This window comes from Capra hircus, chromosome 11, assembly GCF_001704415.2.
Source record: "Capra hircus breed San Clemente chromosome 11, ASM170441v1, whole genome shotgun sequence".
Taxonomy (NCBI): domain Eukaryota; kingdom Metazoa; phylum Chordata; class Mammalia; order Artiodactyla; family Bovidae; genus Capra; species Capra hircus.
Genome location: NC_030818.1, coordinates 36,033,853 through 36,050,801, shown reverse-complemented (window position 1 = coordinate 36,050,801; position 16,949 = coordinate 36,033,853). Strand labels below are relative to the sequence as shown.

The window sequence follows — 16,949 nt, the reverse complement described above, 5'->3', positions numbered from 1 at the left end:
CAAGAGAGTTCCAGAAAAACATCTATTTCTACTTTATTGACTATGCCAAAGACTTTGACTGTGTGGATCACAATAAACTGTGGAAAATTCCGAAAGAGATGAGAATACCAGACCACCTGACCTGCCTCTTGAGAAACCTGTATGCAGGTCAGAAAGCAACAGTTAGAACTGGACATGGAAAAACAGACTGGTTCCAAATAGGAAAAGGAGTATGTCAAGGCTATATATTGTCACCCTGCTTATTTAACTTATATGCAGAGTACATCATGAGAAACGCTGGGCTAGATGAAGCACAAGCTGGAATCAAGATTGCCGGGAGAAATATCAATAACCTCAGATATGCAGATGATACCACCCTTATGGCAGAAAATGAAGAAGAACTAAAGAGCCTCTTGATGAAAGTGAAAGAGGAGAGTGAATAAGTTGGCTTAAAGCTCAGCATTCAGAAAACTAATATCATGGCATCTGGTTCCATCACTTCATGGGAAATAGATGGGGAAACAGTGGAAACAGTGTCAGACTTTATTTTTTTGGGCTCCAAAATCACTGCAGATGGTGATTGCAGCCATGAAATTAAGACTCCTTGGAAGAAAAGTTATGACCAACCTAGACAGCATATTAAAAAGCAGAGACAGTTTGTCAACAAAGGTCTGTCTAGTCAAGGCTATGGTTTTTCCAGTGGTCATGTATGGATGTGAGAGTTGGACTGTGAAGAAAGCTGAGCACCAAAGAATTGATGCTTTTGAACTGTGGTGTTGGAGAAGACTCTTGCAAGTCCCTTGGACTGCAAGGAGATCTAACCAGTCCATCCTAAAGGAAATCAGTCCTGAACATTCATTGGAAGGACTGTTGCTGAAGCTGAAATTTCAATAGTTTGGTTACCTGATGCCAAGAACTGACTCATTTGAAAAGACCCTGATGCTGGACGACAGAGGATGAGATGGTTGGATGGCATCACCGACTCAATGGACATGATTTTGGGTAAACTCCAGGAGTTGGTGATAGACAGGGAGGCCTGGTGTGCTGCGGTTTATGGAGTCGCAAAGAGTCGGAAGTGATTGAGTAACTGAACTGAACTGAAGAGCCCTGGAAAAAAATTAAACTATTATTATAGCTAAGTTGATTTCAGTGGCTTGTTGTTTGCACCCCCTTTTCTAATCATTTAAGTTCTTCCACAGAGCTGTCAAGTATGTTTATATAATCATCCTTAACTTACATATAATGTGAAGTCTTAAGAGTAGTGACTATTTCCAAAACACTGTAGTTTGCTGATTTTCTGGGATCTGTAAGTGAATATGGCTTTTGTTTTTGTTTTTAAAATCAAATTTTGTAAAATTTCAGGCATTATTTCTTCAAATATATATTTTTACTGCCTGATTCTTACTCTTGTCTCCTTCTGGGACTCCAGTTAATGTATGGTGCACTGTTTGATTTTGTCCACAGGGCCCTGATATACAGTTGGTTTTCCTTTAGTGTTTTTTTTCCTCTTTCATTTCTTTAGATTAGATGGTTTATATTAATGTCTTCAAGGTCATCAACTCTTCTACTATCTCTGATCTTTCAAGCACATCCATTTCTTTTTTCAGTTGTAGAATTTCCATTTGGTTCTTCTTTTTCTTTTTTTAAGTTTTTTTCCTCTGCTCAGATTCTCTCTCTAGGCTCCCTGTATACCATAGATATTAACCTATTTTTATAGTACCTGCTTTAGTTAATCTGTTCAATCCAGAATCTGGACCGTTTTGGGGTTAGTTTCTCCTTACTACTTTCTGACTTGTATACTGGACATTGTGGATAGTATTTCATAGAGACTTGAATTTTGTTATTCTCTGAGGAATAATTATTTATTTTCTTTTTTTAAATAATAGATTATTTACTGGCTTATCACCTTAAATATGTTTAGGTTTGATTTTATGCTCTATTGAGATCATGTTTTCCAGTCTAACTTCCCAGAGGACTCAACTCTCATCCTCTGCCTCCATTCTGATCAGAGCCTATTTTAGGCTTTGTTAGAGAAGGTCTAGAGTAGTCCTTAGTCTTAGATGTGGTCTTTATTCCGAGGGCTCTGCCTTTTGGACTTCTTAGATAGATGCCTGGAGTGTTAATGAGGTATTGAAGTAGCAAGCCATGTGGTTTCACCGCTCTGACTGGGCCGGAACTCCTGGGAGTTCCGTTGCCCCTCAGCACTGTTTGTCTTCTGGTTGTCTGTTGCATTCTTAACTCTTTAGCAGTTCTCTGGTAAGATTCATCTTCCTTGCACATGTGTAACCCAGACCTTAGGCAAGGATTCTTGGCAAACTTCCACAGTGGGATTCCCCCCTGCACAGTTCTCGTTTCTCTTGGGCTTTGCGCCACCAATTTCAACTGCTTAAACTCTGATCTCTTCCTCAGCTCAGCAGACTGCTGCAGTCTCCTGGGCTGTTTCCTCTTCTTGGAGTATTCTTTCTTCAACCTTTCTCTTTTTATGCCTGGACTTTAGCTCACTGCTCCATAATCCAGAAATGTCCCCAGGCAGATGGCTGGGGTCATCATGGGTCTCCACTCATGATTTCCTCCCCTTTCTTTAGGAGTCATAGTCTTTTGCCCATGGTTTAATACTAGGAAAAGTTGTTCTCTGTTTTCTACTGTTACACTGGCTAGTTTAGTGCCGTTATGTTGTCGTATCAAGAAACACAATTCTGTAACCTGTTCTGTTTGGAGAGGAATGAATTCTTAAAAAGAGAAAATCTCATTTTATTTTAGATATTTATTTTTCATTCACCTAGTCAATGCTTATTTGTTGTCTGTCTTCTGTCTGCGATTGGCCTTGAGCACGTAAGGGGAAGGGGACCCAGTTTCTGTCCTCAAGAAGCGTAGTTTTCTTATGATAAAGAGGAACAAATTTTAAGTTCAAGTTTGGGTATTTTTTTAAATTAACTTTTATTGAAGCATAATACACTTGGTCATGGAATGGTTCCCACTGCCCCTCCAGCTTGTTAAGTTGTTATATAAGGATAAAAAGTTACTCAATTCTTCCAAAGGAGAGGCGTTGATGGTAGTGTTACCAGCCAGGGTTCTTGGCCTCCTTAACCAATAGAAGTTGATCAGAGGCCAGACTAGAAATTCAAGCAAGGCTTTATTGGAACCCTGCTATAGCAGTGGGAGTGAGAACAAACAGCAGGTTCCCTTGCTCATTTCCCAAGTTGGGGTGAGCGTGTTCCTTATGTGGGGTGAGGGTAGGAGTGTCAGGAGAGTTTGGGCCAGAGGAATGGCTTAGGTGGCTTGCCAGCGTTTTATGTGGTATTGTGTGCAGGCCCCCGACCCCCGTTTGCTCTAGGTGCTTCAGAAGTGGCATTTGGGTTTTTTAGTCTCTTGTCTAGAATTTGCTCCATCTGTGCATGCATACAGTTCTTTTTAGTACCATACAATTTCTTGCTATTTTGTTGATCGAGGAGATGTTTGTCCAGGTGCAAGCATGGTAGCAGGTCTTAGGTCTCAGCCTGTCTTAGTAGGGTATAAGCTCTAAATACACTTTTCTAAACCACTATTTCTTAATTATTACCCATTAGTCAACTAGTTGCTTTGTTTTGAAATAATTAGCAAAAGGTATATAAATACTACTTTGCCACTGAGAAATTTTTTCACTAGACATGCAGAAATCAGATATCTTAGTGTATTTATGATACTAAAAATTTTCTCTCTGACTTCTGTACTGTATTTAATAATAAAATTTTTTTTGACTTTCATTTTTAGAAGGTCAGCCTAATTCATGGAAACAAATCTTATTTTCACTCTGTTTCATATATCACCGCTGACAACCTGATAATCTTCAACTTAAGGTCTTGACTGTAGAGTGATTTTTGCCAGTAGTCACTGATAATGATGTATGAATTGGATATGAAACAAATTTATTTCCTTTTCTATCCTGACCTCCACCCCCAAATAGGTTGATTTTAATTGATTATAGAAAAATAACTTAGCTTGAAAAACTTTCTTTGCCTGATAAAATGTCCTTGAATATTAACTTAGAAATAAGAGAAGTTAGGTTAAACTACTTCAGTGATACTATCTCAACCAAGGTGTTTGAATATCTGAAACCTTCCAGTATAAGAGAATTCTTGATTAAAGAACTTCTTTATCCTTATGAGGGAAATTTAAGGATTTTATCTTCCCATTGTTTCATGTATATTACCATTTTTCAAGTGTGGTCCTTTGTCCGAATGTCTAGTGCCTTTTTAAATTTTCACTGAGACTTATTGATTCTAACTTCCTGCCTCCTACAACAGTAGAAGATATAGAATAACTGTATGCTTGAAGTGAAATTAAAAATCTTCTTTTTCAAAACTCCTTTCATGTCATCAGGCACACAGATCAGAGCTTCCTATATACATCTCTGCTATCCTTGTAGGTACTGGTATTTCTTCACAGTTACAGTTCTAAAAAGTTAGTGTAATAGCCTAATACCACAGCATTCACAGTGTACATAATTTGCTAATGGTGTATGTGTGTACTTATTTTGTTAATGTCTAACTATCTCTGGCATTCTATTTTTTCATTAACTCCTTTAGAATTGCCCACCTTCATAACAAAATTTTTTGGTGGATAATATTGTAGAAAGCTCAGCCCCACTGTTTGTTGTATCAAGTTAATAGCATTATACCTGTGTCCATCCTCATTAGGTAGGGTTCATAAACTGTCACATGTGCATGATATTAGACTACACATATCCTGTGCTAATATTAAGTTAGATATGTGGAAAAAAGTAGCATAATGTAATTAGTAAAAGGGCACATAATTTTTAGGTCTCTATAGGCATGCAAACTCTTCCTTCAAATAATCTATTGTAGTGGCAACTTGGGAGTCATTCGTTTCATTTACTGTAGTGAAATAATATGCATTTCTTTAACAACCCTCCTAAGTTTGTCTGGAGTCCCCTTTTAGTTCAAATAAGCAGGGTTCTACTAAATTTTCATTGGTTGATAAAAGAACATCATTGTAACAAAGATTGTTGTTTATTATGCTAAAAATATCTAAAGTACAGACTTAGAGTATTATGCTTTCAGTTTGCTTGTCAGTTACTGTTGTCATTTTTGATGAAAGGGTAATAGTGGCCAATGTTTCAATTCTTTTGAGTCTGTTTCTCCAGACTGATGCTGTTTCTTCTTACCTGTTCATCCCATGCCCCTTCCAGTTGCAGTTTAACAAAATAGAAACATATTGTCTCCATTATCAGAGAGAATAAATGTTTGGCTCTTTGCTTCCATTTCCTCTATATCTTTTAAGATACAATTAAAAATAATTTTGTGGGTGTCCCAAAAGAGTATATATATTAATGGATTTGGGTTGAGATAATTGTGATAAATGTTTTATTCTTGAACAAGGAGTACACATATGTTTTGATTTGTTGATAGGAATGGTCACAGTATTGTGAGTTGTGGGCTGGATAAATGATGGAAACATCACCAAAGTGCCCAGTTGTACAAACATGCCTTTTTATTGACGATAATTTTTTTAACTGCTGTATTGCAGCTGTTGAAAATGGACAGATAGATGTGTTAAGGCTGCTGCTTCAATATGGAGCAAATGTTAATGGATCCCACTCTATGTGTGGATGGAACGCCTTGCACCAGGCTACTTTTCAGGTAAACTCTGCATTTATTATTTCATTTCCATGTAAATTGTGTGTTTTACCCTTTTAAAATGATAATTCTATACAGTCTTTGCTTCCTGCTTGCCTGTGATTTATGGTGGTTAGTGCAGTACAGAAAGGCAGTCTAAATGGTAATGATCGTTCTGAATAAGCCTGCTGCTCTAGTAGTTCTAGAAGCTTTGGGCTGCAGGGATTAGGTAAGTTTTTCAAATGTTGGTAGCATAGGTAAGAGGCCGTCAGAATATTTGGGATATATAAGTTGATAGTGAGCAATGGCTTATTATATTTATAGCACTTTGTTTAGATAACTGTGATAATACCTTAGTGCTTGGGCTTGCAGACTAATTATGCAGGATTTTATAAGGATTCTAATTCCTAGAGATCATTGTTTTATCTGTTTATGTTTAATGGGTTAGCTTAAGGTACAGAATAATGATTAACACTTTCTTCCCATCACCCAAAACACTTTTAAAAAAGAGTTTTCCTTTAGTGAGGATAAAAAGCATATATACACACAACAATAAAAAGAGAGATATCTTCTATTTTCTTTGTTTTCTCTTATTTAAAATATGAATCTGTGCCTTAGGAAAATGCTGAGATCATAAAATTGCTTCTTAAAAAAGGAGCAAACAAGGAATGCCAGGATGACTTTGGAATCACACCTTTATTTGTGGCTGCTCAGTATGGCAAGCTAGAAAGCTTGAGCATACTTATATCATCAGGTAAGACTAATCCGTTAGCCTTTGCACTATTAAGATCATGAGTTTAATGCTGTATCTTCCTAGGAAGAGTAATTCTTAACTAAATATAAATCAGGTTCTGAAATTTATTGTCTTAAGTTAGTGGTAAATAAGAGTACATACAAGTTAATTTGTAAGCCTGGTTACTAAGTCTCTATTAACTAACATAATACAATGCGCAACTACTAACTTACCTCAGCAGAACTTTAATGATCTATTGCTAAAGCAGGTTTATTGGCAAGTTGAATGATGGGGCTGTCCTTCATTATAGCTACCTGAACTGTTCCAACTTTCTCGGGTACATGACTAATATAATCTTAATTAATCTTTTAGATAGCTATTTTGTACATTAACCCTCTGACTTGTATATTTTGGTTAATTGTGTGATATTTAAATGGGTTTATTTCAAAGCCTGTTTACACTATTATGTTAATAAATAGCAACATAAACCTGCTTAAAAGTGTTCCAGTGACAGCCATTACATATTCAGCATTGTCAGAGAAGATTGTGTTGAGGTGGGATGCTTATTACTCTGTGTGACATTTCTGTGACCAGAAACATTTGTTATGTAAGGGCTTTTCAGTTCTTCTGACACCATTGCTGTGCGCACAGTGCTAACCTGACAAAACATGGATGGTCCAGAGCAGATGGGAGAGACACCAGATTTGCCACCACACAATTTTTTTTTTTAATACCTAGGCTTTTCACATATCTTCTATAATATCTAAACTTTTAATAAATTACCAAAACAAAGTTTATTTAGAGCACATATTTTCTTATTTCTGCTTTCTCCTTATAAACCTTGAAATACTCAAGTTGACATAGTAAACAACAGAAACAAGCATTCGTTAAGTGTAAAATTAAGATATGTTACAAATATCAGGTCTGTAAATCTTTAGAGTTGAAATAATCCCTAAAATCATTTATTCAAGCATGTACTTTGTTGTTGTATTAAGAATCCCAGACTCCGAGCTGTTTAAGTGACGTGCCAAAGATCTATAATAGACACTGTTCACTGGTGGAATCGGGACTCAGACACGGGACTTGATTTCTCATCTTCCTCCTTCTGTGCTGTACCTTCCCACGGACTGTCATGATGCATTTTATGACTTCCAGTCCCCAAAGTTCCAATTGTTAGTGTGTAACTAATACTTAGAATGAAATAGGTTAAATTGCAGATTAGTGACTCTCTCCTCATGCTGGGCCTGTCTCCTGGAACACTAAGCACCTTTTTTTTGTTTTTTTTTTTTTCCTTCTCTCTGAATAGTTATGAACAGCAAGTTGAAAAGGTATATAGGTATGTTTATAATGTAACTATACATGTTTCTAACTCTTTAAAATGACTTTCAGTGAATTCTTCCTCATTTCCCCAACTTTCTTTACCTGAAATTTTACAAAGATTGATTCCTTATACATTCCACCAGTGAATAGTGTCTATTATAGATCTTTGGCACGTCACTTAAATAACTCGGAGTCTGGGATTCTTAATACAACAACAACATTATACATTTCTTATACATTAAAATTGTCAATGAAAACAAAACATTGCTTAAAAAAGAAAGTTAAGTAGGTTTCTTTTTTGATGTAATCTTTCCTCAGCTATAGTGTTCATCTCTTTCTAATGCTGACAGTAGGTGAAGCATCCGCCTTGTGCAAGTCAAGAAGATTTCAGTGTATCTAGACGTGTTGAATACCCAGTTGGAATTTCTGACCATTCAGTGAATTCTGACTTACCGTTTGTATTTTGCATTGTTCTTACCCATTTCAGGGCTTTGGTTTATTCAAGGTATATTTATGAAACATCCTTTTAAGTAAAAAATTGTCTTCCCCCATGAGGATGATGATTTTTCCACTGAGGTGTGTTCCAGAAATTTAAAAATTTTCATGGTCATGTATTAACACACACATAGTTAGCATACTTAGCACATTATTTGTCAATGAGAAAAGTTTGAGGAAGTCTGCTATTTATGAAACCTTCACAGAAATTGAGGTCACTAAACTTTTTCACATCTTTATACATTTGCTTCTAAATAATTGATTAGATTTATGCTTAAAAATTCAGCTTAGAAACCCATTTAAATAGAGCTTTTTCCTTTTATTGTGGGCTCTGTTCATCACACACTGGTCATGAAGAAAAGGGATGTAATGGAGAGTATAGTCAACATTAGTTTAAAATCATAGCCCCTGTGTATATCATATTTGCTGGAATTTTTTTCACCACTCAGCCTGAATCGATTAGTGGCATCTATAAAGTCTCATAATTTAGATTTTTTTCTTATTCTTTCAATAATGATCAGAAATATTATCCGTATTTGATGATTTGCAGTTTTTAAAAAATGATTGCTGATTAGACCCTCAGAGTGTTTGTTGGAGGAAGGATTGGAATGAAATGAATCCTTCATAGAGTAAAATTCATATTTTAGCTTAAAAATGAATTCTAAAGTATTAATCTTTAAGCAAAAACAATTTAAATGATTACCAATAAGAAATTGAAAATTAATGTTTCAACAACAGTATCCATTAAGGAGGAAAATCTGTTGTACTATGAAAGCCCTTTTAAGGCAGCTGCTTTGAATTGTTTGTTGATCATCTTTTTAATTTTTGCATTAAAGAAGGTTATATGTTAAATGTTTTATTTTAGGTGCAAATGTCAATTGTCAAGCCTTGGACAAAGCTACTCCCTTGTTCATTGCTGCTCAAGAGGGCCACACAGAATGTGTGGAGCTTTTGCTCTCCAGTGGGGCAGATCCTGATCTTTACTGTAATGAGGACAATTGGCAGCTACCTATACATGCAGCTGCACAGATGGGCCATACAAAGTAAGTGCTAAAAATGAAAAGTAAAAGTGGTCTCATAATTCAGAGGTAGTAAGAAATTAGATCTTCTGGACCAGCCCCTTTACCTCCAGGCATAATCTTTGGTGTTCCCTTCTCTACTGATGTGCTCGATGGTTAGGTCCACCCCACATCTGTCTGCCATGCCATCCCCTGCAGTTCTTAGTCTTGCAGTTCCTTAGAGTGAGGAAGAGTGGCCCAGGAGACCTTCTCAGGGTTTTAAATCTTCCCTCTGACTTGCTTAAGCGACTATTCCACTCCGTTCCAGTTTTATCCTAGGCATCTTGAGGTACTGATCTGATGACTTTTTTCAATGTACTTGTATTACCTCCCTGACCCCAGAAAGGTTTTGGATTTGTGATCTCTGTTGGAGTTCTTTTTCGTTGGGTCTAGGCAGTCCTCCACATCTTGAACTCTTTGACTGGACTTCTCTTTGTCTGATTTCAAATTCAACCTGGTACTTTATCCTGCCTCTGTTACTCTTCTTCCCTAGCCAGAAATTCAAATGAAATTTTTGGAGAGAGAGAGACTAAAAGAAAGTTGAAACTCCCTGAAATTGGGAGTTCTAAGAATCTTCAGTTCAGTTCAGAACCTGGTTTTACCTTGAGAATATGGCAGCCTATCTTAATATAGATTGGTACCAAACAGTTTTTAAAAATATATATTTAAAGTTTTTAGAGTCTTTTTACTGCAGTAGTAATTTTTATAGCTATTGTGAGTATTATTTAATTTAAAAAGTAATAGTGAAATGGTCTTGTCTTTAGTATTTAATATGTTTGTATAGTAGAAAAGCAGATGTTGTAATTGGGTTATTATGCCACTAGGTGTCATGGTATTTTACTGTTTTCTTAAACATATTTGTAATCTTGTTTGTGCCTTGTTGAAGAGTTTGGTCATGGACAGGAAGGCCTGGCATGCTGCAATCCATGGGGTTGCAAAGAGTCGGACACAACTGAGCGACTGAACTGAACTGAAGAGTATATTTTTTCGAACTCACTTAAAAATTTTTAACCCATTTATTACGTGTAAGAGACACTCGACAGGTTCTTTATTTTAGCAAAATACTTAGGTTTAAAAATTTGATATTTTTCTTAACTCTTGATTTTTATTTAATCATAAATCTACAGTTATATGCTGAGCTTTAAATTGATATCAGAACCCTGTCGAGAATTTGCCCTTATTTGTTCTCAATTTTGAGATTTCTGTTGGTCACTGATGATTTTCTTCTTAGTAAATATAGGTTCTCCCTAAATATTGCTATCTTAGTCCTATTTTACCTAAGGAAAAGTGGCAAGGAGAAAGAATGTTATAAATATACTTTGGTGTAGCTCTGCCTTTCTTTTCCCAGAAAGAGGAGAATTTCTGGCTTATATTATCCTTATAGTGTAGGATAGTCCTTTCTCTCCAGCTGAGTGCCGGAGGTAAGTCTACAAATAATCTAAGAACTTTTTAATGATTTTTGTTTAGAACTTTCTCTAGTTAGCAATCGGTCTTTTAAATAAATCTGCCATAACACATAAAAGAGCTCATCTTCTTTTCTGAGAATAGAATATTTTAGCAGAAATTCTGATTTCTTCCTGATGTAAATACTGTTCATTTCATGTCTCTCATCATCCTAAAAAATTCTTACTAATTAGAAAAATAAAACTTTGGTTGCTACTTTACAAAGGAAAATAATTTATTGTCTTGATATAAGTTTGTATTTAGTGTAATGGAGTTTTAAATAATTTATTATATCCTAAAACATCTCATATAAAGTTTGAATTTTGGGGACTTGAGTAGTGGTAAATAGTAAAAAAAAATAAAAAAGGACAATATGTTACCTATTTACTTTTATAAGAACATTATTTAGTTGTTTCAAATACGTTTAAGGGTCTTCTTATTAAGCAACAGTAATAAGCATTTTGGAGTATGTCGCTTGTAATAATTTATTGTACCTAGAAAGTACACTGAAGACAGACAGACCTTAAATTCAATCAATGGGTGCCTCAAAATATGTCTTGTAGAAATGTCTACAATTATGTACAAACAGAAACATAGTCCTGAACTTGTGTATTTGCAGAATCTTGGACTTGTTAATACCACTCACTAACCGGGTTTGTGACACTGGGCCAAACAAAGTGAGTCCTGTGTACTCAGCAGTGTTTGGAGGGCACGAGGAGTGCCTGGAGATGTTGCTCCAGTCTGGCTACAGCCCAGATGCCCAGATGTGCCTCGTTTTTGGATTCAGTTCTCCCTTGTGTATGGCTTTCCAAAAGGAGTATGTATATCTACTTTACTTTCATTCTTTTGGCTGTATGGAGATGTGTTTCCAAATGACTTTCTTTTGTGATAAAATAGCATGTCTTAGAGCTAAATTGGGAACTTAAAAACAGAAAAACAGACAAAAACAAAAGCCTCTATGATGTACCTTTGATCGTTTCACTAATCAAACTATAACAAAAACAAGGTGATGATGTCAGGTTTTTTTCCTTTCCTCTTCGGAGCTGGATAATATTTTTTGGTGTAGCAGTTTTAGGGGATATATTTAATGTATTAAAGTAAATGCAGGAATTCTCTGATGTCTTTGATCTTCAAAACACTTCAAGAATTAAAACAAACTTTAAGTTATACAGTGATTAAGGCCTGAGGATTTAATGTTTAACATGGTGACTATAACGGACAACACTGAATTATAGAATTGAAATTTGCTGAGAGTAGAACTTAAATGCTCTCAAAAAGATAATTATATGAGGTGATGAATGTTTCCATGATGTATATGTGTATCAAATCATCACATTTTACACTTTAAATATCTTGCAGTCTTATTTGTCAATTATACCTCAGTAAAACTGAGATAAAAAGATAAAAAAGATTTTAAAATTTGTCAAGTATTGTATTGACTGTGTTTCAGGTTATTTGTCATTTAAAATTTATATTTATAAGACTTGTTATGAATCTAAAATAAAACTGTAGTTTCATAGATATTATAGCACTTTTAATGTATTTGGTATATAGCATTTATTTCTGTAGGTCACACTAATTAAATTTAAAAATTTTAATGTTTCTTTTGCTAATCTACCATGATCCTGTGAGTAGAATAAATGAAGAATTATTGATAGATTATTGATTAGCTTCTGGCCAAACTAGACAATATTTGTCTATCAGACTCGTAAGGTTTTAAAATAGAATAAATTAAAAAAGGCTATATGTAAGAAAAGCCGTATTGAGTAAAATCTGTGGTCCAACCAATAGTAAAATAAGTTGTGCAGCTAGAAGCTGTTATTTTTAATAATGCAAAAGAGGTTTGTGGGCTGATGTCAAATTTCTTTGGCTTTCCTAAATTCACCATTATGGATTGCTAGCTATGACTTAAAAATTTATCGAGAACTTATTTGCTAAACTTTTCTTTCTCTACCATCTCTTAACATTTGCTGTGTAAAATAGTGGTTCATTTTTATTTGTTCTGAACTTAAGCCTCTGGGTACACACTGTACTCTGAGTATTGTAGTTTTGGTTAATCTGAGTATCTGGGATCCACTCTGCATAACTTTCATGATTTCATAGTTCACTGTATAGTTTCTTTGGTTTTATCTTTCTAAACAGGAGGCCTAGTTACTTCAGTTGCCTCACTAGGGCTGTACTGTTGACTTTAGTTGATTCAGTTGTCATTATATATATGTCTCCATTTTTTTTATTATTAGATCAGAATTGAACATTTTTTTATTTGATAAGAACATAATAGTTTTGTATAGTTGTATGTCTTTGTGTCCAGCATATCAATAATCTGTTTTAGCCTTCATCTTAGCTTTTGGAGGAACGATATTTTTGGTTCTTCTGTCATAGCACCTTACCTCATAGCTCATCGTCTTATAAGTGTAGTTTGAATTAAACATGTTAAACCATAGCAGTGCTCCTATTAACACCAAAATACCTTAAAATGAATGTTTTTCTGACCTGAAGAATTAGGTAGAATAGAACCCTCTGGGACATGGTATGAGGGAAATCCTGGAGAAAGAGAGCTGGAGAAAAGGTTTTTTTAATTCTGTGTACAAACCTACATATGTCCAGAACCCATCCAACCTTTGAATGCACGGGATGGAAATTATTGACAACAAGATTTGAACTATCACCCAAGTCTCAGGTCTGAGTGGCACATTTCATGGGGCCAGACTCAAAGCGGCATAGCAAAGGCTTGAGAACTGAATTTGCATTGGAATAACTATCTGTAGAGGTGAAAAAGAAATTGTAGTCTAAACCTAACTAGGTTATATACCTGCTAAAGCAAACAAACACAATCAGTATTATGGTCAAAGAATTATAGCAGGGCCCAGGGCCCAGAGTCTACACATAGCATTACTATTCATAATATCCAGGATACAGTCTAAAATTACTTGACAGAACCAGAAAAATATGACCGATTTTAGAGGGAAAAGACAATTAACATGTGTCAACCCTGAGATGATACAGATGTTGGAAATATCAAATAATTGTAAATAACTGTTGTTATGAGGTAAACACACTTGAAATAAATGGAAAGGTAGATATTTTCAGCTTAGAAGTTAAAATTAGAACCAAATGGACTGAAAAGTGTAATATCTGAAATGAAAAGTTAGCTGTATGAGCTTCATAGTGGAATGGAATTGACAGAGGAAAGAGTCAGTTACCTTGCAGGTAGACCAATATAAAGTATCCAAACAGAAGAACAGAGAAAAAGAAGATTGGGGGGACAGAAAAGAACAGAGCCTCAGGGACCTGAGGGACAATTTCATCAGTGTTGACATTCATGTCGTTAGGATCCAGAAGAGAGGAGAAGGAGATTGTGACCGATAATGGACAAACACATCCCAACATTAGATAAGGACACAAGTTTATAGATTTAAGAAGCTAAGTAAACCAAATATGAGAAGCTCAAAGAAAAGCATGCTTACAAAATAATCAAACTGTTGGAAACTTAAAGAAGTAACAATGTGGTTTATGGTGGTCTTTGGTCACAGACATGAGCTATTAGACTTTGTTTTTTACTTTTCTTGGCAATGTTGCTATGTGAAGTGGCCCTATGTATCATAACTGAAATCTTTTTTTAGTGACTTTAAAAGGACTTGTCATGTATTTTCTTCCATGTGGGAACTTATAATTGGACCAAATGTATTTTTAACTAGTAAGGTAGGTTTTCAGTAAGAAAACTCGCTGGAAAATGCTATTCGTTAGTCCATAGGGAAAAAGCCGAAAACATCAGAATATCTCTTTGATGAGGGTACATTCTCTCAGTCTTTACAGTTTATTTTTTATATGTTTGCCAGAGCCATGGCTGTAGACTTAATTTTGAAACATCTTTGCCATTATTTACCCACCCAGTGGGAAATTTAATTGAAAGGGAAACATTTCCCAAGAGACTAAGGCTAAGAGATGGTAGCTTTATTATCACATATGCTCACATTTAATATTTGTGTATACATATAGTGCACTGCACAGTGTCTGGCACATCAGAAAAAAACATCAAGGTTAATTCTCTTCATTTCTGGAGAAGACATATCTTTTGCCATTCTCTGTTTATCTAAAAATAGCATCAATTAAATTTTTAGTCTTTATAATACATTTACATAAGCTAATGTCAGGTTCTTAGTTTGCATGTAATTGCTGTACATGAAATGGGAAAATCATTTGATTATTTTGATATTCAGTGTAAAGCTGATCAAGCAAGAAAACTGTCAATTCTCCCAGTAGATTTTGTTTTAGTATTTCAAGAGGGTAACATAGACAGTGCCTGGGGAAAGAAATTGAAAAATTTTGTTAATTTTTAAATTTCTTTCAATATGCCTCTGAAAATTTGAGTTCTCTGGGTTACATACTTAAAATTATTTAAATTAGAATTACCTTTCTAAAGGACAATCGACTAATTTTGTTTAAAAATGGCTTTTGTTCTGTTTCTTCTCAAGACATTTATGAATTTCCTGTATTACATTTACTGATTATGAATAAGAATTTGAGTTTTGGTCACAAAAATAATACCAGGGAACTTGGAAAACTATTTTCCAAAATTAGTTATTAGATATTTGAATTTTCAGATACTTGGTAATAGATAATATGTTGAGTGGTATAAATTTTTTTCTAACATGATCACAATAGTAAAAAATGTTTATCAGTTTTCACAATCAATAACCAGACCAAAAATAAAAAAAATTACAATTGCAAGCCATAATGGAAACATGATTAACCTAACAATATAAAATAATTACATACAGTTTGGGGAATTAAGTAGAGTGATATGGTAAGTGGAAGTGCATACATGCACATGTTTTCATCCCCCCACCCCCAGCCAGTCTGTGTTTTTCGTTGGTGCATTTAATCCATTTACATTTAAAATAATTATCAATACATATGATCCTATTCAGAGAAGGCAGTGGCAACCCACTCCAGTACTTTTGCCTGGAAAATCCTATGGATAGAGGAGCCTGGTAGGCTGCAGTCCATGGGGTCACTAAGAGTTGGATACGACTGTGTGACTTCCTTTTTACTTTTCACTTTCATGCATTGGAGAAGGAAATGGCAACCCACTCCAGTGTTCTTGTCTGGAGAATCCCGGGGGCGGGGGAGCCTGGTGGGCTGCTGTCTATGGGGTTGCACACAGTCGGACACGACTGAAGTGACTTAGCATCAGCAGCAGCATGATCCTTTTATGGTTTTCTAATTTGTTTCAAGTTTATTTTGTGTAGATCTTTTCCTCCTTTTGTGTTTCCTGCCTAGAGAAGTTCCTTTAGCATTTGTTGTAAAGCTGGTTTGGTGTTACTGAATTCTCTTAACTTTGCTTGTCTCTTAACAAAAGCTTGTCTGTAAAGCTTTTGATTTCTCCATCAAATCTGAACTAGAGTCTTGCTGGGTAGAATATTCTTGGTTGCAGGTTCTTTCCTCATCACTTTAAAATATATTGTGCCATTCCCTACTGGCTTGTAGAGTTTCTGTTGAGAAATCAGCTGATAACCTATGGGAGTTCCCTTATATGTTATTTGTCGTTTGTCCCTTGTTGCTTTTAATATTTTTGTCTTTAATTTTCACCAGTTTGATTACTATGTGTCTTGGTGTGTTCCTCCTTGGGTTTATTCTGCCTGGGACTCTCTGTGCTTGTTGAACGTGGTTGACTATTTCCTTTCCCAATTAGGCAAGTTTTCAGCTATTATCTCTTCAAATATTTTCTCAGATCCTCTCTCTCTCTTCTCCTTCTGGGACCCTATAATGCAAATGTCGGTGCCTTTAGTGTTGTCTTAGAGGTCTCTTAGGTTGTCCTCATATATATTTTTTCATCCTTTTTTAAATATTCTGTTTTGTAGCAGTGATTTCCACAATTCTGTCTTCCCAGTCACTTATCTATTCTTCTGCCTCAGTTATTCTGCTCTTGATTCCTTCCAGTGTATTGTTCATCTGTTTGTTCTTTAGTTCTTCTAGGTCTTTGGTAAGCATTTCTTGCATCTTCTCCATTCTGTTTCTAAGATCCTGGGTCATCTTCACTGTCATTATTCTGAATTCTTTTCCTGGAAGGTTGCTTATCTCTGTTTTATTTAATTGCTTTTCTGAGATTTTATCTTATTCCTTCGTCCGGGACATGATCCTCTGCCTTTTCATTTTGCTTAACTTTCTGTGATATGGTTTTCGTTCTGGTGACTGTGGGATTTTCTTGGCTTCTTCTGTCTGCCTTCTGGTGGATGAGGTGTCTTGTTGTGGTTTCTCCTTTGTCTTTGGACATGGGATATCTTTTTTTGGTGAGTTCCAGTG

General features: G+C 35.4%; 1 protein-coding gene across 3 annotated transcripts in view; it reads left to right on the top strand.

Annotated features, from left to right (window-relative positions):
• Positions 1–16,949, top strand: part of ASB3 (ankyrin repeat and SOCS box containing 3) — a 107,153-nt gene that overhangs the window by 63,439 nt on the left and 26,765 nt on the right. For all 3 annotated transcript variants that reach the window (XM_018055235.1, XM_018055236.1, XM_018055237.1), the window contains exons 4-7: positions 5,506–5,618; positions 6,213–6,348; positions 9,008–9,185; positions 11,263–11,460. In XM_018055235.1, coding sequence (XP_017910724.1) covers positions 5,506–5,618; positions 6,213–6,348; positions 9,008–9,185; positions 11,263–11,460 — 625 coding nt within the window. The remainder of the gene's footprint in view (positions 1–5,505; positions 5,619–6,212; positions 6,349–9,007; positions 9,186–11,262; positions 11,461–16,949) is intronic.